At 37.4% G+C, this 17781-nt stretch overlaps 1 protein-coding gene across 2 annotated transcripts in view; it reads right to left on the bottom strand.

The window, feature by feature from the left end:
- Nucleotides 1-597: 597 nt before the first annotated feature.
- The window catches only part of pkn1a (protein kinase N1a), a 99375-nt gene continuing 82191 nt past the window's right edge, over nt 598-17781 (bottom strand). For both annotated transcript variants that reach the window (XM_061911638.1, XM_061911637.1), the window contains exons 9-23: nt 12633-12742; nt 12406-12549; nt 12253-12328; nt 9374-9509; nt 9032-9116; nt 7262-7341; nt 4903-4978; nt 4734-4825; nt 4395-4571; nt 3349-3411; nt 3094-3170; nt 2873-3015; nt 2647-2754; nt 2474-2554; nt 598-1543 (exon numbers count right to left, since the gene is read on the bottom strand). In XM_061911638.1, the coding sequence (XP_061767622.1) occupies nt 1340-1543; nt 2474-2554; nt 2647-2754; nt 2873-3015; nt 3094-3170; nt 3349-3411; nt 4395-4571; nt 4734-4825; nt 4903-4978; nt 7262-7341; nt 9032-9116; nt 9374-9509; nt 12253-12328; nt 12406-12549; nt 12633-12742 (1652 nt within the window). In that variant the 3' untranslated portion in view covers nt 598-1339. The remainder of the gene's footprint in view (nt 1544-2473; nt 2555-2646; nt 2755-2872; nt 3016-3093; nt 3171-3348; nt 3412-4394; nt 4572-4733; nt 4826-4902; nt 4979-7261; nt 7342-9031; nt 9117-9373; nt 9510-12252; nt 12329-12405; nt 12550-12632; nt 12743-17781) is intronic.

Raw genomic sequence — 17781 nt, 5'->3', positions numbered from 1 at the left:
GTATGATGTCACCTAGCGGCAGCATGTAGATGCTGAAGAGTGCAGGGCCAAGGACCGAACCCTGGGGAACTCCACACGTTACCTTAACGTAGTCCGAGGTCACATTGTTATGGGAGACACACTGCATCCTATCAGTAAGATAAGAGTTAAACCAAGACAGGGCTAAGTCTGACATACCAATTCGTGTTTTGATACGTTCTAATAAAATATTATGATCGACGGTATCGAAAGCAGCGCTAAGATCGAGGAGCAGCAACATAGATGACGCATCAGAATGTTTAAAGTTTAATCATTTTGCTCAAGTTATCCAGACTTTTAGGCGTACCAGGGACAGATATCAGACTTTGCAGTGGTTACAAGTCATTGTTCAAACTACTTCGTTGGTCTACCTTTTGTGTTTTTTCTAAAAAAACATATGATGCACTCAAAATTGTTCCAACCTCCATTAAACATTAGTTTTAGTTTTTACTGGTTTTATGCACACTGCAGTTCTCCCTTTTTATAAACTTTGCGAATAAAAACAATTCATGCGAGTGGAATGACTGAGTGCAACTGTTGGCAGAACGTCACTTTCAAACAGCATGTGGATGATGTTCGTCCAAGTCTCAAGTGTTTTTTTTAATGACAAAACAAAAACAATACTTACAGACCACAGAGCTGTTGTGCTGATATTTGTGGTGTGTGTGTGTTGTATGAACTAACAGTGCACACTTTATGTATTGCAATCATAATGTATCCAACTGTGCGGGGTTGTCGAAAGTCTAGTTTGTAAAGTACTGCTGTAAAACTGTCACATTGTCAAAATCCATACAGCATAAATAAGAAGCAATTGCCGTTATGTAAGACAGTGGTCGTTTACCCTGTGGTCAACTCCATCTCTGTGTCACATCAGCATCATGAGAGTAATTCACTCTACAGGTCATCTTTTCTTTCTTTAAAAAGAACAGTGGAGAGTATGTGTGCAGCTCTTGACTTGTCACTCTTCCGTCTGCTCTATGTAAAATTACAACATAAAAACATTGTTTTTGTCCATTGGTCTGATACGAGTACAAATATAAGGCATCGATACAAGAGGCAGTGAGCGACCTCCAACCGTCGACAGTACAGAGACGGCGAGCTCCTCTCACCGAACTGTCCCTCCAATAATTTACCAGATTATCCTTCAGACTGCATCTTTTAAAAGCATGCAAACACAGAAAACTAACTTCAGTGTCTTCCACATTCATTCACAGTGTATTAAAACAATCATACGGAACCGTGGCGCGCACACAAAATCGTTTGTGAGGCATTTCAGTACGTAACATTCCCGGCAAAGCCAAAAAGAGGAAAAAGTCCACTACTAGCAGAGGTCAGAGACGTAGTCAAAGTCCAGGAAACTGTCCTGGTCCTTGCGTGTGAGCACGCGAGGCTCTCGTGGAGGCGTGAGCGCGGGCTGCTCTGTGGTGAACTCCTCGTCGAAGTTACTGACGTCCTCCTTTCCGCCGATGGAGGGGACGAAGGGAGGCGGCACCTTCCTTTGGAGCAGCGCTTCCCAGTCCACGTTCTGGAAAAACAGCAACAAGTTAATTGAAATAGAATACGAAAAAGTGTAGAGCACAGGTTTCCAATGTGCGGCCCGCAGCTCGGGATTTGTTGACCCACAACTTCTGGTTGGAAAAAAAAAACAGTAAAAATGTAAGAAAAGAGAGCAAAAAGATGCAATGTAATGAGAAAAAAAGAATAACATTTAATGCAAAATTTTAAACTAATTCTAAATCCTTTTATGAAAATAAAAAAAACACTATAATGTTACAAGCAGACAATATATATTAAATCGTAGTGTCAGCTTTTTGTTTTGAGCGGAAATTATATCAAATTATTATTAGTTAAGTTTGTATTTATTTCAAACATGCATGCATACAACATGAGGATACATCACAATTTCCAGTTCGTCTATTCAACATGTTCGAAAAGGAGAAGGAATAAGCAGAGCTTATTTAATCCTACCCCTTTTCCTTTACATAGCAGTTGCTGAAACTTTTGTTGACTTACTGTTTTCAATTTATTCACAATATCTTCCATAAGTAATAACAATATAAATAAATAAATAAATAATAATTAGTGAATTAAGTTATATGTCCTATGGTGAGATAAGTAAGATTATCTAGAAAATGAATGGATGGATGAAATAAATTCAGAATGTTTATTGTGGTTCTTCTTCTTAGTAGGTTCTTAGGAGGGATGTAACATTATCAAAATCTCGAGGTGTGATATTATCGGAGTATTAAGGCCACAGTATAAAAAAAAGACTGAAAAATGCCGTAGTGTGTAAAATGAAGTGGCAGGAATGTTTAGGATAATCACACTTACTGTAATTGAATACCAACAAACGTAATCATATTTATTACTACAAACATGTAGTATGCAAAGATTAGTGCCGTTCATTTGTTATTTCTTTGAATAAAATAGAAACAGAAATAAGCAAGTTTCTTACTCTGAAAAATGGCTGCTTCTTCACCTCCTCTGCATCCTTCTCGCCAGAGCCCAATCGCCTCTCTGGGTTTCTCCTCAGCAGCTGCTCACCATTACACGCAAAGACACAGAAGATATATATTTCATTTGCGCTTGGGAGGTAGTGTGAGTAACCATATGTGTGTGTTTTCTCACCCGTCTCATGATACCAATGGCCTCAGTTGAGAGGAATCGCGGGTAGCGGACTTCATCATTCACAATGCTGTCAAACACCTCCTCTTCATCATCCCCAGGGAAAGGAGACTACAGACACATGCATTGAGCAACATGTTATCCATAAGATATGGCATTGTTTAATAAATTGACGCCAAATGCCTTGTCATATGGTTTAGCAGCTTATGTGCTTGTGGAGGATTCTCACCTCTCCCACCAACATCTCATAGATAAGTACGCCAAGGCCCCACCAGTCTACTGCCCTGGTGTAGGATGTATCCGTTAGAACCTCAGGGGCCAAAAACTCTGGCGTTCCACAGAAGGTGCTGGTGCGGTCCCCAAAGCCCATGCCTGTATGCCAGAGAGAGAATGTCACCACATGTGACCCAATTCCAACATGGACGCCATCTGTTAGCGCTCAACATTCACCTTCTTTACACAATCCAAAGTCAGCAATCTTCACGTAACCATCTGTGTCGAGCAGAAGGTTGTCGAGCTTTAGATCTCTGGAACATAGCATGCGCGAAATATGATGACTACACAGGATTACAATGCTCAATTCAATGCATCTTCTGTTTTATCATTGGTAGCGTTTGATTATTCATCTTTTTATCCATGACAAAACATACATTTGCCACGTGATCCATTGATATCTGATACATGATCAGTCCAGCAACCACTCACCTGTACACAATCTTATGATCGTGGAGGAACTGAAGTCCAAGAACTACACAAGCAGCATAAAACCTGAATTTAAACAAGAAAAACACACAACATTAATAATCTAAACTTCAATACAATCCTCAAGTTTTAAATATACTGTATCTGCTGGTAGCTTTCATACAAATGCAAACAGGTCACGAGAAAAGTTGGAAACTTAAAAAAAAAAAAGGTCAACATTAGTGTGGTTTTCTGTCTCCAGTGTGCGCCTTTAAGATAAGACATTTCCCAAAAATATATATATATACATAATGTGGTGTGAAGTATGAATGAAATATAATTTAATTTCTTGTTTTTTTTTATTTTATACACTTTCTATATCCATCTGTTTCACTTTTTGCTTTAAATTTAGTTTTATTTATTTACAATTAAAATAAATAAATGTAATGTATATATATATATACATTAGATTTATTTATTTTAATTGTAAATAAATATATATATATATATACCTTATAATTATTTTATTCTATATTGTTTATATATATATTTTTACAATTTCTATTAATATCATTCGCAATAGATAGATTGATAGTACTTTATTGATTCCTTCAGGAAAATTTAAAGTATATTAATTATATATCAAATACATCAACAAAAAAATATATATCATTCCCTAGATTTTAACCTTAGGAAATTCACTGTAAAAAGAATCCATAGATTTTATTTTTATTAAACCGGCAGCTAAGTTGTGAGAATTGTATCACAAAATTGACAGTGGTTTTCACAGTATAATAGTCCATCCATCCGTTTTCTACCGCTTATCTACCATTTTCTGGCGCCTATCTCAGCTACAATCGGGCGGAAGGTGGGGTACACCCTGGACAAGTCGCCACCTCATAATAGTGGACATGATAAAAACCGTACCCACTGATTTTTTTAACTGTAGAATTCTGGCGTCTGAGCAGCCCGTTTTTTTTTTTACTGTGAATTACTGTAAATAAAAAATCTATACCAATATTATTTTTAGCGGTAGAATTCTGGCGACTTTCACAAAACTTCACACATACACAGCTCGAGGCTCAGTGAAGACATCTGTGTGTATGTGCATCATCAGGTCTCCTCCTGCCGTGTACTCCATGACGAAACACACATGCTCTGCCGTCTGGAAGCACGCAAAGAGGTTGACCAGGAAGGGATGGTGTGACAGGTTGACGATCTCAAAGATCCGTTTTTCACACATTAGACTAGATGGAAAAAAAAGGAACGACACACAATTAAAGGGGAAGATTAAGAGGCGCATTGTGATGACTGCCAATCAAAGCATAGCTGCAGATTATTTTACACAATACATTGAAATGCATTCATGTTGAAAGTGTTTTTCTTAACAATAAGTGCATAAACAATACCTTTCGACTTCATCGCGAGCTATAATATCTCCTTTCTTCAAAGCTTTAATGGCGAACATGGTGCCCGTCTTCTTGTATTCGGATAACAAAACCTGCAGACAGAAAGCACACAATATTTCAATTAAAGACATATTCTCGTTTCTCGACATTTGTAATAAAACAACAGTACCTTGCCGAAATGGCCTCGGCCTAACACAGCAATCAGCCGGAAGTCTTGGAGCGACAAAGGGCCTTTCCTCTGCTTACTGGAGATAAAAAATGGACGGATGGTTGTGGCACAAGTTTAGTTTAATTTAAAACCTTTTTATTAGAATTAACATACAGTATTGAATGCTTTGGATGCTATTCTCTATGTACATGCACCAGCCTCTTCATTTCAAGGGTGATGGATCAAACGCAGAGAATAATTTTGCCACACCTAGTGTGTGTGTGTGACAATCATTGGTACTTTAACTTTAAGTACACCAACATAGGAGAGCCAACATGAAAACTTCCTTTACAAAGTGAGAACTATATGTATGGTTGTAGATGACCACAATGAATCCTAGCAGGCGGCATCGATTGTTCATTTATATGTACAATAAAAGTTGCTGAGCAGACAGCCAAAGTAAGGTCAGCTATAAAAAAAAATACCCGTGGACTTATGATGACATAACAACTGCATTGTACCGCAAGCATAGTTGACTTGTTTAAAACTTAAAGGAGAATTGCACTTTTTGGGGGAATATTGTTCACAATCATTATGAAAGACAAGAAGACAAAAGTATTTTTTTTTTTTGCATTTTAAAATGTAAAACTTGGCTCATTCTTGGTGGCTAGCAATGCAGCTAATGGATAGAATCAATTCTACATCTAATTCACTTTAAAAATGCATTCAAAATCCGTCTTCATCTTGAAATACATCATTTATGTTCAGTAACCTGTATAATAACCAAGCTGCAGCTACATTGTTATTGTAAGAGCAAACACTGAAGAACTATTTTTCTAGCGTGGTAACACATCAGCATGCTTCGGTATTAATCATCATCAGCTCTGCTCTTATAATGTCTTTAATGTCCTTTGATGTTTCCCTCTTATACACATGTTTTTGTGTGGTATGGCTAAGAGGTTTTTTTCTTCTTCCTTGGCCTCAGTCTGGACCCCCTCTCCAGGGGCCCAGGCATAGACTGAATTTTTTTTCTCACCCCCTCCTCCTTGTTTGTCACCATTTTTGTAAGGGGCGCCAGTAGTTGGCAGACCCGTCAGCGATCCTGTTCGGTCTCCCTGTAATGTTTGTCCACTCTTGAATGGAATTGTGCAGAAAATGTTAATTTCCCCTCTGGGATTATTAAAGTATTTCTGATTCTGATTAACCAATAAAGCTAACTACAGAAAAAGATAAGGTAGCTTCTACGACAACACGAAAGGCAATTGAGTTTGTAATGCATAACACTGCGATAGGATCTGTACTGATTGAAAAACATGAACAATCATATTACAGTATTCCATGTTTTGTTTGCTAGCCAGAGAGCCTATGTTAAGTAGTAAGTCTCACTCTTCCGTCACACTTGCTTCCATAAGCAGTAATTCATCCTCAGTATATTCAGCTTAAAAAATATAAGGTTGTGAATCTTCATTTGTCCCAAAAAAATATTAATTGTCTATTACCAAGTCTGCAATGATTAAAACACACTTGCTTTAGTTTCCGGAAGTAGAAACACACATTCATAGGGCGGAAGTCAAAAGTGCGCTGCTGTGGAAACGGATATCAATGCATGGAAGAAATCGATCCCGCCATTGAATAAAATTACCAAAATACGGTAAATATTGTACATACAACATATTATTATAAACGCGTCTGTTACTACATTATGTATATAATTGCAGTGTGTATACAGAACGTTGATGGAGGGTTTTGAAGTTGTTTTAGAGGGCCTTTAAGGCTACAACGGTGACACCAATTAGCCGCATCTTGAAGCGTTTTTTTATCATCTTTAAAATCCAAAAAAAAAAAAAAGATGTGTGTAGCTCGGTTGGTGGAGTGGCCGTGCCAGCAACTTGAGGGTTCCAGGTCCGATTCCCGCTTCCGCCATCCTAGTCCCTACCGTTGTGTCCTTGGGCAAGAAACTTTACTCACCTGCTCCCATTGCACATTGGTTTAAACGTAACTTAGATATTGGGTTTCACTATGTAAAAGCACTTTGAGTCACGAGAGAAAAGCGCTATTCAAATATAATTCAATGAAAAAAATAAAAAATAAATTAAAAAAAGTGCAGTTCTCCTTTAAAAAGCAGGTGTTTATAAAATACTTTACTGAGATGTTGCATCATGTTAGTGCTGTACAACTGCTTGTGCTAATAAAAATTGTATAAAAAAATCACACCTTTATTTACACCAATTAAGACTGATAAGAGTACCGATGAATACTGGTATCCAAAAGGAATCATAATAATAAACATCCCTAAAGGCAGTGACAAATTTGGCGGAACCCTCAAGTTTCTCTACATAGTGTCAAACAACATACTGCATTCCTGCACACGTGTCTATACCTGCTGACAGACGGGGTTCGGACAGGGCACTCTGGGGTGAGGTCTGAGAGGGTAAAGGGCTCGATGCCTGGCAGTTGGTCCTGGCAGGGGATGTGACAGGAGTGAGCGACAAAGGAGAAGACATAGGCGGACATACAGAGACAAAACACAGACAAGGCAACACACAATGTTATAACATGGGCTGCACAGACAAGGACTGTTGTGGCACCTTTTTAAAAAAAATGTACAGTCTATAAATGTTATGATAATGTGGGCATCCATATCAGCAGGCACAGAATATGTACCTCGAAAGTGGTATTAAATAATCTAATTGGTATATAAATATAGTATACACTGTACATATATATTTTAATGGGATGTGAGGCTCTCTCTCTGATTGTTCTGAACTCCTTTTTCCATGCCAGCGTTGCACTGACTGAGCTGAACAATCCTGCCTGCATGTAGCTTCTTTAAAACCAAAACTAGTTGAGTAAATCAATAGTGCCTTTGCTGATTGCAGCCCAGCAGTGCACTCAATTACTGTACTTCAGATCACGATCAATTAATTCCACAAATTTGAAACATTCCTTAATCGTTAAAGGGATCATTAAACCATCCCTTGTCGTAGTTGCAACCTAAAGGGATTGAAGTTGCCTTCTAAATTTCACTTATGGTTTGACCAAATATCTACCCAACAATAAGAAAAAAATTGTTTAATAAAGCATCTATGTTGGATTTATTTATCTTTTTGAAACTACCACTACTACAAAAAGTTTCGGTGTATTAAAACACGTGCAAACTTGATAGCACACACAAAACTGATTAACTAAACTTGTTAGCAAAGGATTGCGTCCTTTTGGTGAGCAAAATAAGGGGCGCAAAAAGAATATTTACTGATCATCAAAACAGCCACAATACGGGCAGATGCATATTAAAAAAAATAGCAAACTGTGTGATTTAACAAGATTAAAACTGTTATTTTACTTCTTTATTTAGTAAGTTTGAAAACGACGTGCAAACTGACAGTTGTGCAGAAATAGCTGTGAGAAAAGAGGCAATCCCTCTGCAGCTCCCTTCTATGGGTGCTTGTCAACATTTATGGACTGTCAAAAATAAAATATTAGTCTTGTTGCAACAATATAATTTTATAATTTGATTGTTGCTGGATGACTTTAGGTGCTGATTAAAACAAATTAAATTGATGTGTTTTGGTGCTTTTTTTTAATGACATTCGATGCATCATCTATATAAAAAAAAAACTTCTTGCAATATGCATCTTCTTGCATCTGAAACATTCCAGAGCACGTTCTCAGTTAGTGCCAGTATCTCACAGTGTCAAAAAGTGGGTTCCGTTGTAGATGCAGTACAGGACTTTTTTTTCCTAAAAGGCCCATAAAAAGTGGTACATCTCTGCTGAATGTTTCAAAATATAGCAAAATGCCCCAGGTAGGAGCATACCATTAATGTGTAGTAAACGAGTGTTTTCCTGGTGAAAGCTGCATAGCACATGCAAAAACCTCATTTTAATAGGCTGGTCTGCACCAGACATTTATTTTACACAGTCTTAGTAGATCACATGCAACACGTAATTTTGTAGTTTGTGCATGTTGTTTGGCACTTGTTATTTGGCTCCTAGTACATCAGGAGCTGTTAAATTGAAGCATGAGGATCATTGTGGACTATTGGCTTTTAACTATATTATTTTTGCAATTATTTGAGGCCCAGCTATTACATTATATGAGCCCAACCAAAAAGAAATGTCTCCCACTCCATCTGTGCTGTTTCTCTCACCGGGGTGTGTGCTTCTGTGTCTCTCTTGTAATCGCCTTTAACCGGTGAGTCGCTATCCAGACTTAACTTCTCCATCGAGATGTCCCTAAAAAGCGCCGCCACACAAGACACCGAACACAGCAGCATGATGTGGCAGACGACGCACAAATGAACAGAGAGGAAAATACAAGAATACAAGAGGGCAATTAGATGGTAGGGTAAGGAGAGATGATCCTTAGATGCATCTAACTTTGTCGGGACAAAAGGAAAAACAGGTTCTGCCAGGTTTATATGGATATGAGGCTTTTCATTCCGGTTGTGTGTCTGAGTAGCAGTGCCTGCAATGTGCCAGTGTTTTCTCACCCAGTGTTGAGTGGCAGGCTGTGTGCGTTTGGACTGTAGTTTCCAGAGTTATTGACAGTAGGAATGGCGTTTCGAAGAAGCCTCACCCACGTCCCGATATCAACATTCATCTGGCGAGCTCGAAGGAAGGCCTTGCCTGTAAATACACACAGACAATGCATGTTATCCTGATTAATCATTTTTTTTCCACTTATGTAAAGGTAATATAGCTGTGAAAGTACTACATATGAATTGGTTTGTTCCACCTGGACAGCGGAAAACCTATAGCTTGGAACACTTCACTCAACACGGACGTCGTAATGTCGTCAAAGGTCCCCTTTGGGCATTCACACACAGCACCACCATTTTGGAACAACAATGAAGTGATAGAAGAAAGATAGAAATATGAACAAAATCTATTTGTCGTAGCAAGTATCACGTTTGCATCTCAAATGTGATACTTTATGTGAACGCACCCTTAAATGTGGTGCGTTCACAGACCCTCGATTAAATTTAGGAACAGAGGCTTCGCTAGTTTTTAAAGACAGGGGGAGACTTAACTCCCATGAGATGCACTGATAATAAAACCATCATAAAATAGTGATGGTTTATTCAGATTTTTATAATCCACTAATATGTTTGTCAGCTAGTCTCTACTTTGTACTCTGAAGTAAAGGAAACGTAGCCGCGGTCTTGCGCTTTCAGTCACTATAGCCTAAGCTTATGACCATATACTGTAGGTGAGGGTAGGACGTAGGTGGACCAATAAATTGAGAAATTTGTATTACGGTTCAGCTCTCTTCTTCACGGTGGAAAGGGTACAGCGACCGCGTTACTGCAGATGCTACACCTGTCAATCACAACTGTTGAGCGCGCCCCTGCCATGTCTGACTCGAGAACAAGGAGCCGAGGGCTAGATCTGTCCCGCCGCATCGTTTCACATGGCCCACAAAAGCCTGGAATAATGTGCGTTAACAAAGCACTTCTCCTTTCTCCCTCATTGTATATGTTATTTAAATTTTGACAGAAAAAAAATAAATGTACTGATGCAATTCCATGTATTTTAACTAGGGCTGTCAAAAATAACAAGTTAACTCATGTGATTAATCACATTAATCATGTATACCGTATTTCCTTGAATTGCCGCCAGGGCGCTAATTAATTTAAAACTTCTTCTCACTCCTGCGCTCAACAAAGGCATGCGGTAAAAGTAAGCATGCGCTAATTATTTTAAAACCTCTTCTCACTCTGGCAATTACCAAAGGTTTGCAGTAAAAATTTGACTGTGATGTAAGCTTGGACCTTAAATCCTACTGAATAGCTCTTAATCTTCCCTTTATGCGATTTCAAATTACCGGTATTGAAATCAGTCTCCTCCATTTTGAAAATGATGACAGGTGAAGTGTCACTCGTGATGTCACGAGTTTGACCAGGCGGTAATACTAAGCATGCGCTAATTATTTTGCGAAGCGAGTTTGACCCGGCAGTAATTCAAGGCAGGCGCATACTATATGCCCTGCGGCAATTCAAGGAAATACGGTATACGCAGATTAATCACGCGATATATTTCGACCGTACATGCTCCTTTTCCTTAACTGCAGATTGTTATTTAAAAGGCAGGAGACTGACTGGTGTGCTTGCCGGCAAATTTCTCTTCAAGATGGGGCTTTAGATGAAACTTTTGAGCATTGTAATGCATTCAAGTAACACACTTAAACAATGTTCCTATATGATATTCTGATAGTAAAATCGCATTTGTGACGAAATATTGGGGTGTTTTAAAAGTTTGTTTAAAGTATGCATGGGACTAATAATAACCGGTGATTAATTGTGATTAATCCAAATTCAAAAGTGTGATTATTCTAATTTTTTTTTAAATGATCATTTCACTGCACTAGTTTTAACTTTAATCTTATAAAACCATGCTACAAACATTATGTTAACATAAATTCCAAATATATTTTGGTTAAAATAAAAATAAATATTTAAAGGTCTGACTGATGATTTCAAAGCATGTTATCCATCTATGTGTACATAAAGTCTACATTAAATGCATTAGCAATAGTGTAATAATATCATGAATAATAGCAATAATATTCATTCATATACATTTACCGTTACAAACTGCCTTCAGAGCTGCAATGTGGCCCTCAATGAAAACGCGTTTGACACCCGACACTTGATGGTGTCGTTAGCTAAATTAATGTTATTTGACATCATTAATACTGTAAAAGGGGGTTTTCAAAGTGTGGCGCAGCAGCTTGAGATCATAAAACATGTTAAGCTATTCAGTTATGTTTAAAGGCAAAATTAATGAATGTCAGAGGTGAGTGTTAAACTAGAAAAAAATATTCTTAAGAAAATCAGAGTATTTGGGGATAGGTGAAGTATTAACTGCATTACATTATCACTGTGCCTATTTTTAAAATCCATAAACTGTATTTAGGTCTAAGTTTTTAGACTTTGACAAAGACTTAGACAAACTTTAATGATCCGCAAGGGAAAATGTTCCATGCACACAGTAGCTCAGTTACAATGATGGAAAGTAAGTATGGAAAGGACAAAGCAGGTATAAATAGACCAAATATAGCGATATAAAATAAAACATATACACGTAATATTTACATAATATATGTACAGTATATAATATATACTGATATATTATGTCTATATCATATATATAATATATAACAATTACCATGTACAATATTACAGTATATGTGACAGCTGCAGCATAAAATAGAGTGAAAATCCAGCAGAAAATAGAAAATAGACATTAAAAACAAAGAGAAGTAGCTAACATTGAAGGTGTCAGGTAATAGATACATTTTAGGTCTAAGAGTTAAACAAGGTGACAAAACATTAATTTGAATATTGTTTGTTGCTAGTCTTGTTCTCACCTTGTTGCTTAGAGAAGATCTTCTTCTGCCTCTGGAGACGAGGAACTCTCTCGATAACTGGGTTAAAGAAGGTCACCTGAAAATCCAGTTGAATTTGATAGTTATCATATTCAATAGTTTTAGACTGTGCTTTTATATAAAGGGTTGTAGTACCTCAGCTAAAAGCAGGCCCTGTGGTTCCAGCTCCAGCTGAACTCTGTGCTTCTGGTTGTCCAGGAACTCTTCCAGCTTCAAGTACTTGAGAGCACACACTGAGCGATAGTCCTTCCAGTACACGGCAATCTCCATCTCCCTTGACTGTTAGATGTAGGAAATACAGGCATACTCTAATAACTATGTCAATGAGGTTTGATGCTAATGTGTTCTTTGTGTGTGCTGACCCTTTCTAGCTCCACAGTGAAGGTCTGGTCCCAAGCTTGCTCTCCAACTGTCTTCCAGGCTGTCTGACCAACCACTGTGTTATCCAGCTTGAGCACAGCGCTCACCTCGGCTGCATGTGTGAGCACACAATGCATATTTAATCGATGCAGACAGGGATGTAAATAAAATACTTGAGTTTAATCACATCCATAAAGCTTGTGGTTATTACATTGCTGTAAACTGATTCCATCAGTTTTGTTATGTCCCAGCAACAAATGGCTGGGTTGCAACCACGTGATCTAAAGCAGACCTGGGCAATTATTTTGACCCAGGGGACAAATTTAGAGAAAGAAATGTGTCTGGGGGGCAAGTATATCTATTTTTAGAAACACTAATACAAAAACCTCACAATAATGTCAGATTGAATGCTAAAAACGTTATGACAGACCGCCTTAAAAACGGAATGAAATTTCAACTTTTTTTACTGAATGAGACACGCAGAATGTACGTGAAAATAAAGAATGTGGGGTTTACAATATTCTCTATGACCGATAAAACAGTGGTCCCCAACCACCGGGCTCGATTGGTACCGGGCCGCAGAAGAATTTCTTATAAATTTTAAATGTATTTTAATTTAAAATGTATTTAAAGTTTATTTAATTAAATCAACATAAAAAAACACAAGATACACTTACAATTAGTGCATCAACCCAAAAAAAAAAAACCTTTTTCATGACAAAGAAAAAAAAAAAAAAAAGAAGAAGAAAAAAGAGAAAAAAGAATCCCCCCCCGCCGGACCGCGGGACAAATTATCAAGCGATGACCAGTCCGCAGCTACAAAAAGGTTGGGGACCACTGCGATAAAACACCGAATATTGACACATGAACATCACACTCCCTCTCGATTGACATATTTTACAATCAAGCGAAATGTAACAAAAATACAAACAAACAACGAAATACGAACGCGCAGGGTAAACACAACAAACCCCTCCTACAATCTAATTTATCACTAAACTTCAGAACTTTGTTGTACAAATCTCCTTCCGCGTCTGTCCCTGACACCCGCATTTCAGGCTGGCTGCTCTGGAAACACTCTGTGGAAACGCTCCCCACCCACACTGCTTGGTGCCTCGTCTGAGCTGCTGCGACTTAGATTACCATAGTAACTAATTAGAATACCATAATAAATAATTAGATTAACATAGTAACTATTATGTTAAAGTTAAAGTGCTACTGATAGTCACACACACACTAGGTGTGGTGAAATTACCTTCTACCTTAGACCCCCTGGAGAGTGAAGGGAGTAGTGAGCAGCAGCGGTGGCGGCGTTCGGGAATCATTTTGGTGATTGGTGATTTGGTGAGATTATGCAAAAGCACCGATTCCAACCATTGAAATATTTTGTATAGTTCAAGACTTATGGTCATTTGAAAATATGAGTGCACATCATAATGGCAGCTACAGTTTCCATCTTAAAGATCTAAAAAAATTATTTGGAAATGTCTGGCGGGCTGGATTGAAAAGTTTAACGGGTCGCATGTGGCCCTCGGGGCTTAATTTGCCCAGGTCTGATCTAAAGGCACTAAGTTACGGATTCAACTTGAGGGGCCAAACAGATTTTGTGAAAATAGATTAATGTAACAGTTCACACTTTTGCTTAAAATTATAATTCACACTTGAAATGGACCAAAAAGAATCGCCTGACCGTCGGGAATTCATCTTTTCCGTGTGGACGACTTTCTGACTGTTGGACATTGCGGCCAAAAGCCTGACTTTTTATTAACAATTCGGTAAACTTTAAATTATAAATCATACTCTTTTGTATATGACAGCTTTGTTTTTAATTTACTTACTTTTCGGTAAAATAACTGTGAACAATATTGTCTGTTTATTTACATGGTATCAGTGTAGAAATATAGTACACCACTCCTCCATATGTCATCAGGCAGCTTTGTACTGCTTCCATAAACAATCACGATGGAGAATTTTAAAGTGACTCCCTTAGATTAGTTGATCTTATACAGCCATTACTGGTCAATAACTTTCGGCCGCTAAATTATTGTGCATTACTATTAAGAACCTATTTGATGGTCGTTGGGCAATTTACTTATAACATATACAAGATACTGTACAGGATTAGTTTTTGCAGTTGTTCCCTAGCTGCATTGTTATAATACTGAGAAGTTAAGGTTTTGCTTTAATGTTTGATTACAAATTGCTTCCCTGTAATCCGGCAATGTTTGGTTCAAACCATATTTAGCGATGTCAAGATACAGTATGTCTTTGTTATAGGTTATGCAGCTGACGAGAGAGAGATATTAAATTTGTGTTTATTAATACCATTTAGTGACGTTTTCCAGATGCTTAACATTTCTAACAAATCAATTCCATATCGAAAACGGCTCACATGTAAGTATTTGGATAATAAGAAAAATAAATAAATCAATAAACAGGTTTTACAGTTTATTTCTAGTTCATATTGACATTCACAAAGTGGTCACTTGAGTATTCAAATGGCTCCACTTGATAAGGGCAAGAGATTCAGAAGAACAACTTTCTTTCTCTGCGTTTTTTAGATGTTTCAACAACGTGTTTCCCTTTTTGATGCACTATCATAGGAACTTCTGTCATAACTTGTAACAAAATCCTTATTGGAAGGATTTTGACAGGCATGTTTGTATCACTTTCATTCTGCTTTCACTTGACTTCTTGCTCGGAATATGCCTGTTGCCCCCCGGGTGCTTTAGTCCAAGACGACAGCAAACGAAAAGTGACGGCAATGGCCACAATGACACAAGCTGTTTGTCACCCTGGATTTATTATGGCAATATATTGCTGATTTGCATTATAAAATGATCTTAAACACCACACAAATAATCTAAAATGCTTCATATCCATCAATAATACCAATCTTTATTCATGATAATTGGGAACTAGGACATACAGTATGTTCAAAAAAAGGCAGAGTATTTTTGTGATAAGACAAATTGACCGTCAGCACATGTGACATGTTAACAATGCCTGCAGACTCTCAGAAAGAAAAATGTCTGGGAGATTTAAAACATTGCTCAGGCAGCAACACATTTTGATGCAGATGTGAGAGAATTCAATACATGATAGGAATGTGTTTTACTCCAGCTTATCATATGACATTGACATATTTTCTTTGGTTATTTGATCACAAGGTTTCTGCTATTTAGTTTCAGACACTTGAACATTTTTGAAGGCCCAATTTAGGCAAACAATTCATTAAACTTAATTTGCTATTGTCACTGTCCATTTAAATAATTTAATTAGCAAAAAAATCACAGATTAAAAACATTTGATGCATCAAATATTTTCTTATTTTATTTCCGGTTTAGGCAGTGATTCCTTTGCAATTTAAAATATACCCAACATTCCCAGCATTTGTCCTTTATAGCCGTAATATTAAGGGCCTGATTTACTAAAGGTTTGCATGTGCTAAAACATGTGCAAAACTGATAGTACACACAAAGCTGATCGACGAAATAGGTGTAAACCGGATTGTGTCTCTTAAGTGTGCAGAAAAAGGCGTACAATCCCGTTTCCGTCTGTCTTCATTAATATGCAAAATAGATGCTGATCATCAAAACGTCCACAATACTGGGAGGAGAAGATGCAAATATAATTACTTATCGCACGTAATGTGACAGACGAGATGGCTCGAGAATCTTCCTTCTTATGTGTGTGTCAACATTTTGGACTGACAGAAATAAAACATAGTATCGCCTATTCAGCAACATAATTGTATAATTGTATAGCTGCTGAAGGACTAACGGGGCTGATAATAAGAAATTCAATTGATGCATTTAGGTGTCATTTAGTATTTTTCTAATGACGTACGTTTTTGTTTTGCATAGAAAATATATCAAGTGGTGTCTATGTAGATGCACTGTATATCTGCTTCCAAAATGCCCATAAAAAGTGGTAGATGTCTCCTGCATCTTTGAAAACATAGCATGTGAGCACCCTTTGAGGAAAAAAACAGGAAAACTGACGAAAAAAAGACCAACATTTCTATCAGCATGAAGTGCTGCCACGCAAGCCTCAAAGAAAATTTTGAAAATCAAGACCACATTTCCTGCCGTTGGGTGCATGTCTACATTATATTTTTCACCTTTAAATTTATTCTCTTCCACCAACCTCTTTTGGCTGTCTTTTTGACAAATTCATGTATGTCACTTGTAATGTACCAAATAATTTTTCGTTTTTTTGAGGAGATAATTTACTAACATTATTATCATTGAAAATGAAATGTAAAATCCTATAAGATGCATGCAATGAACTCAGAAAACATTTCCCATTTGGAAACTCTAATCTATAGCCACACCTCATTGGGTAATACACTTCCGGTGTTCTCACCTCTGTTTACATCCGTCACGTCAAAAATATACATTTTTACTGGCTACAAATAAATGCTTGAGAAGAGAGGTGTCCAAACTACAGCCGACAGCCAAGAGCGGGTCGTAAGAAAACATAAGTTTAACAAATGGACTTGCCCGCAGGGTGACTACTCACTGTTACTATGGAACCCTAAGGGTTGTTTCAAGAGGATTCGTCACCACCATGTGGAAGAGCGCAGAGCGATAATCAAAGACCGGGAGTTTCTTAGTAACCAAGTATGGCACAATATCAATATACTGTATATGACATAATCCAAACAATTTTTACCTGTCATGGTATAAATTAACTATAACCAACAAATAAAGTCAACACACGGTCACAAATAACACACCTCCTCCTCATTGAACTTTATGGAAATTGTAAAACACATATGTAATTTAAAATACCACACAAACAAAAGCCCTAAAGTTCATGATGGGTAATATATGAAAAACATTTTCCCCATGTTTGGCGCATTTTAGCTGATGGATATTTCTGACTGATTACAAAACTTTGAGGAAGTCGGTCACGTCAGGAAAAGAAACAAGGTAGGAGTGGAACTTTCGCATAGTCTTAATATTCAACGGTTTATCGTTTATACTTCAATACTTCATATTGCAATAGTGAATGTTGTTGTTCAGTCTGTGATAGCTTGCTTTAATCAATGCATACTGTAGAATGGTTTTGGTACAAATGATTGTTGTAACATCACAATCAATGCTCTGCCGTTTGGCGAAACAAAAGTGTCATAATGTGTGTATT

Source organism: Nerophis ophidion, linkage group LG01 (genome assembly GCF_033978795.1).
Source record: "Nerophis ophidion isolate RoL-2023_Sa linkage group LG01, RoL_Noph_v1.0, whole genome shotgun sequence".
In the NCBI taxonomy this organism is placed as follows: domain Eukaryota; kingdom Metazoa; phylum Chordata; class Actinopteri; order Syngnathiformes; family Syngnathidae; genus Nerophis; species Nerophis ophidion.
The sequence above is the reverse complement of the archived record's forward strand: the minus strand, read 5'-3'. Positions and strand labels throughout refer to the sequence as shown.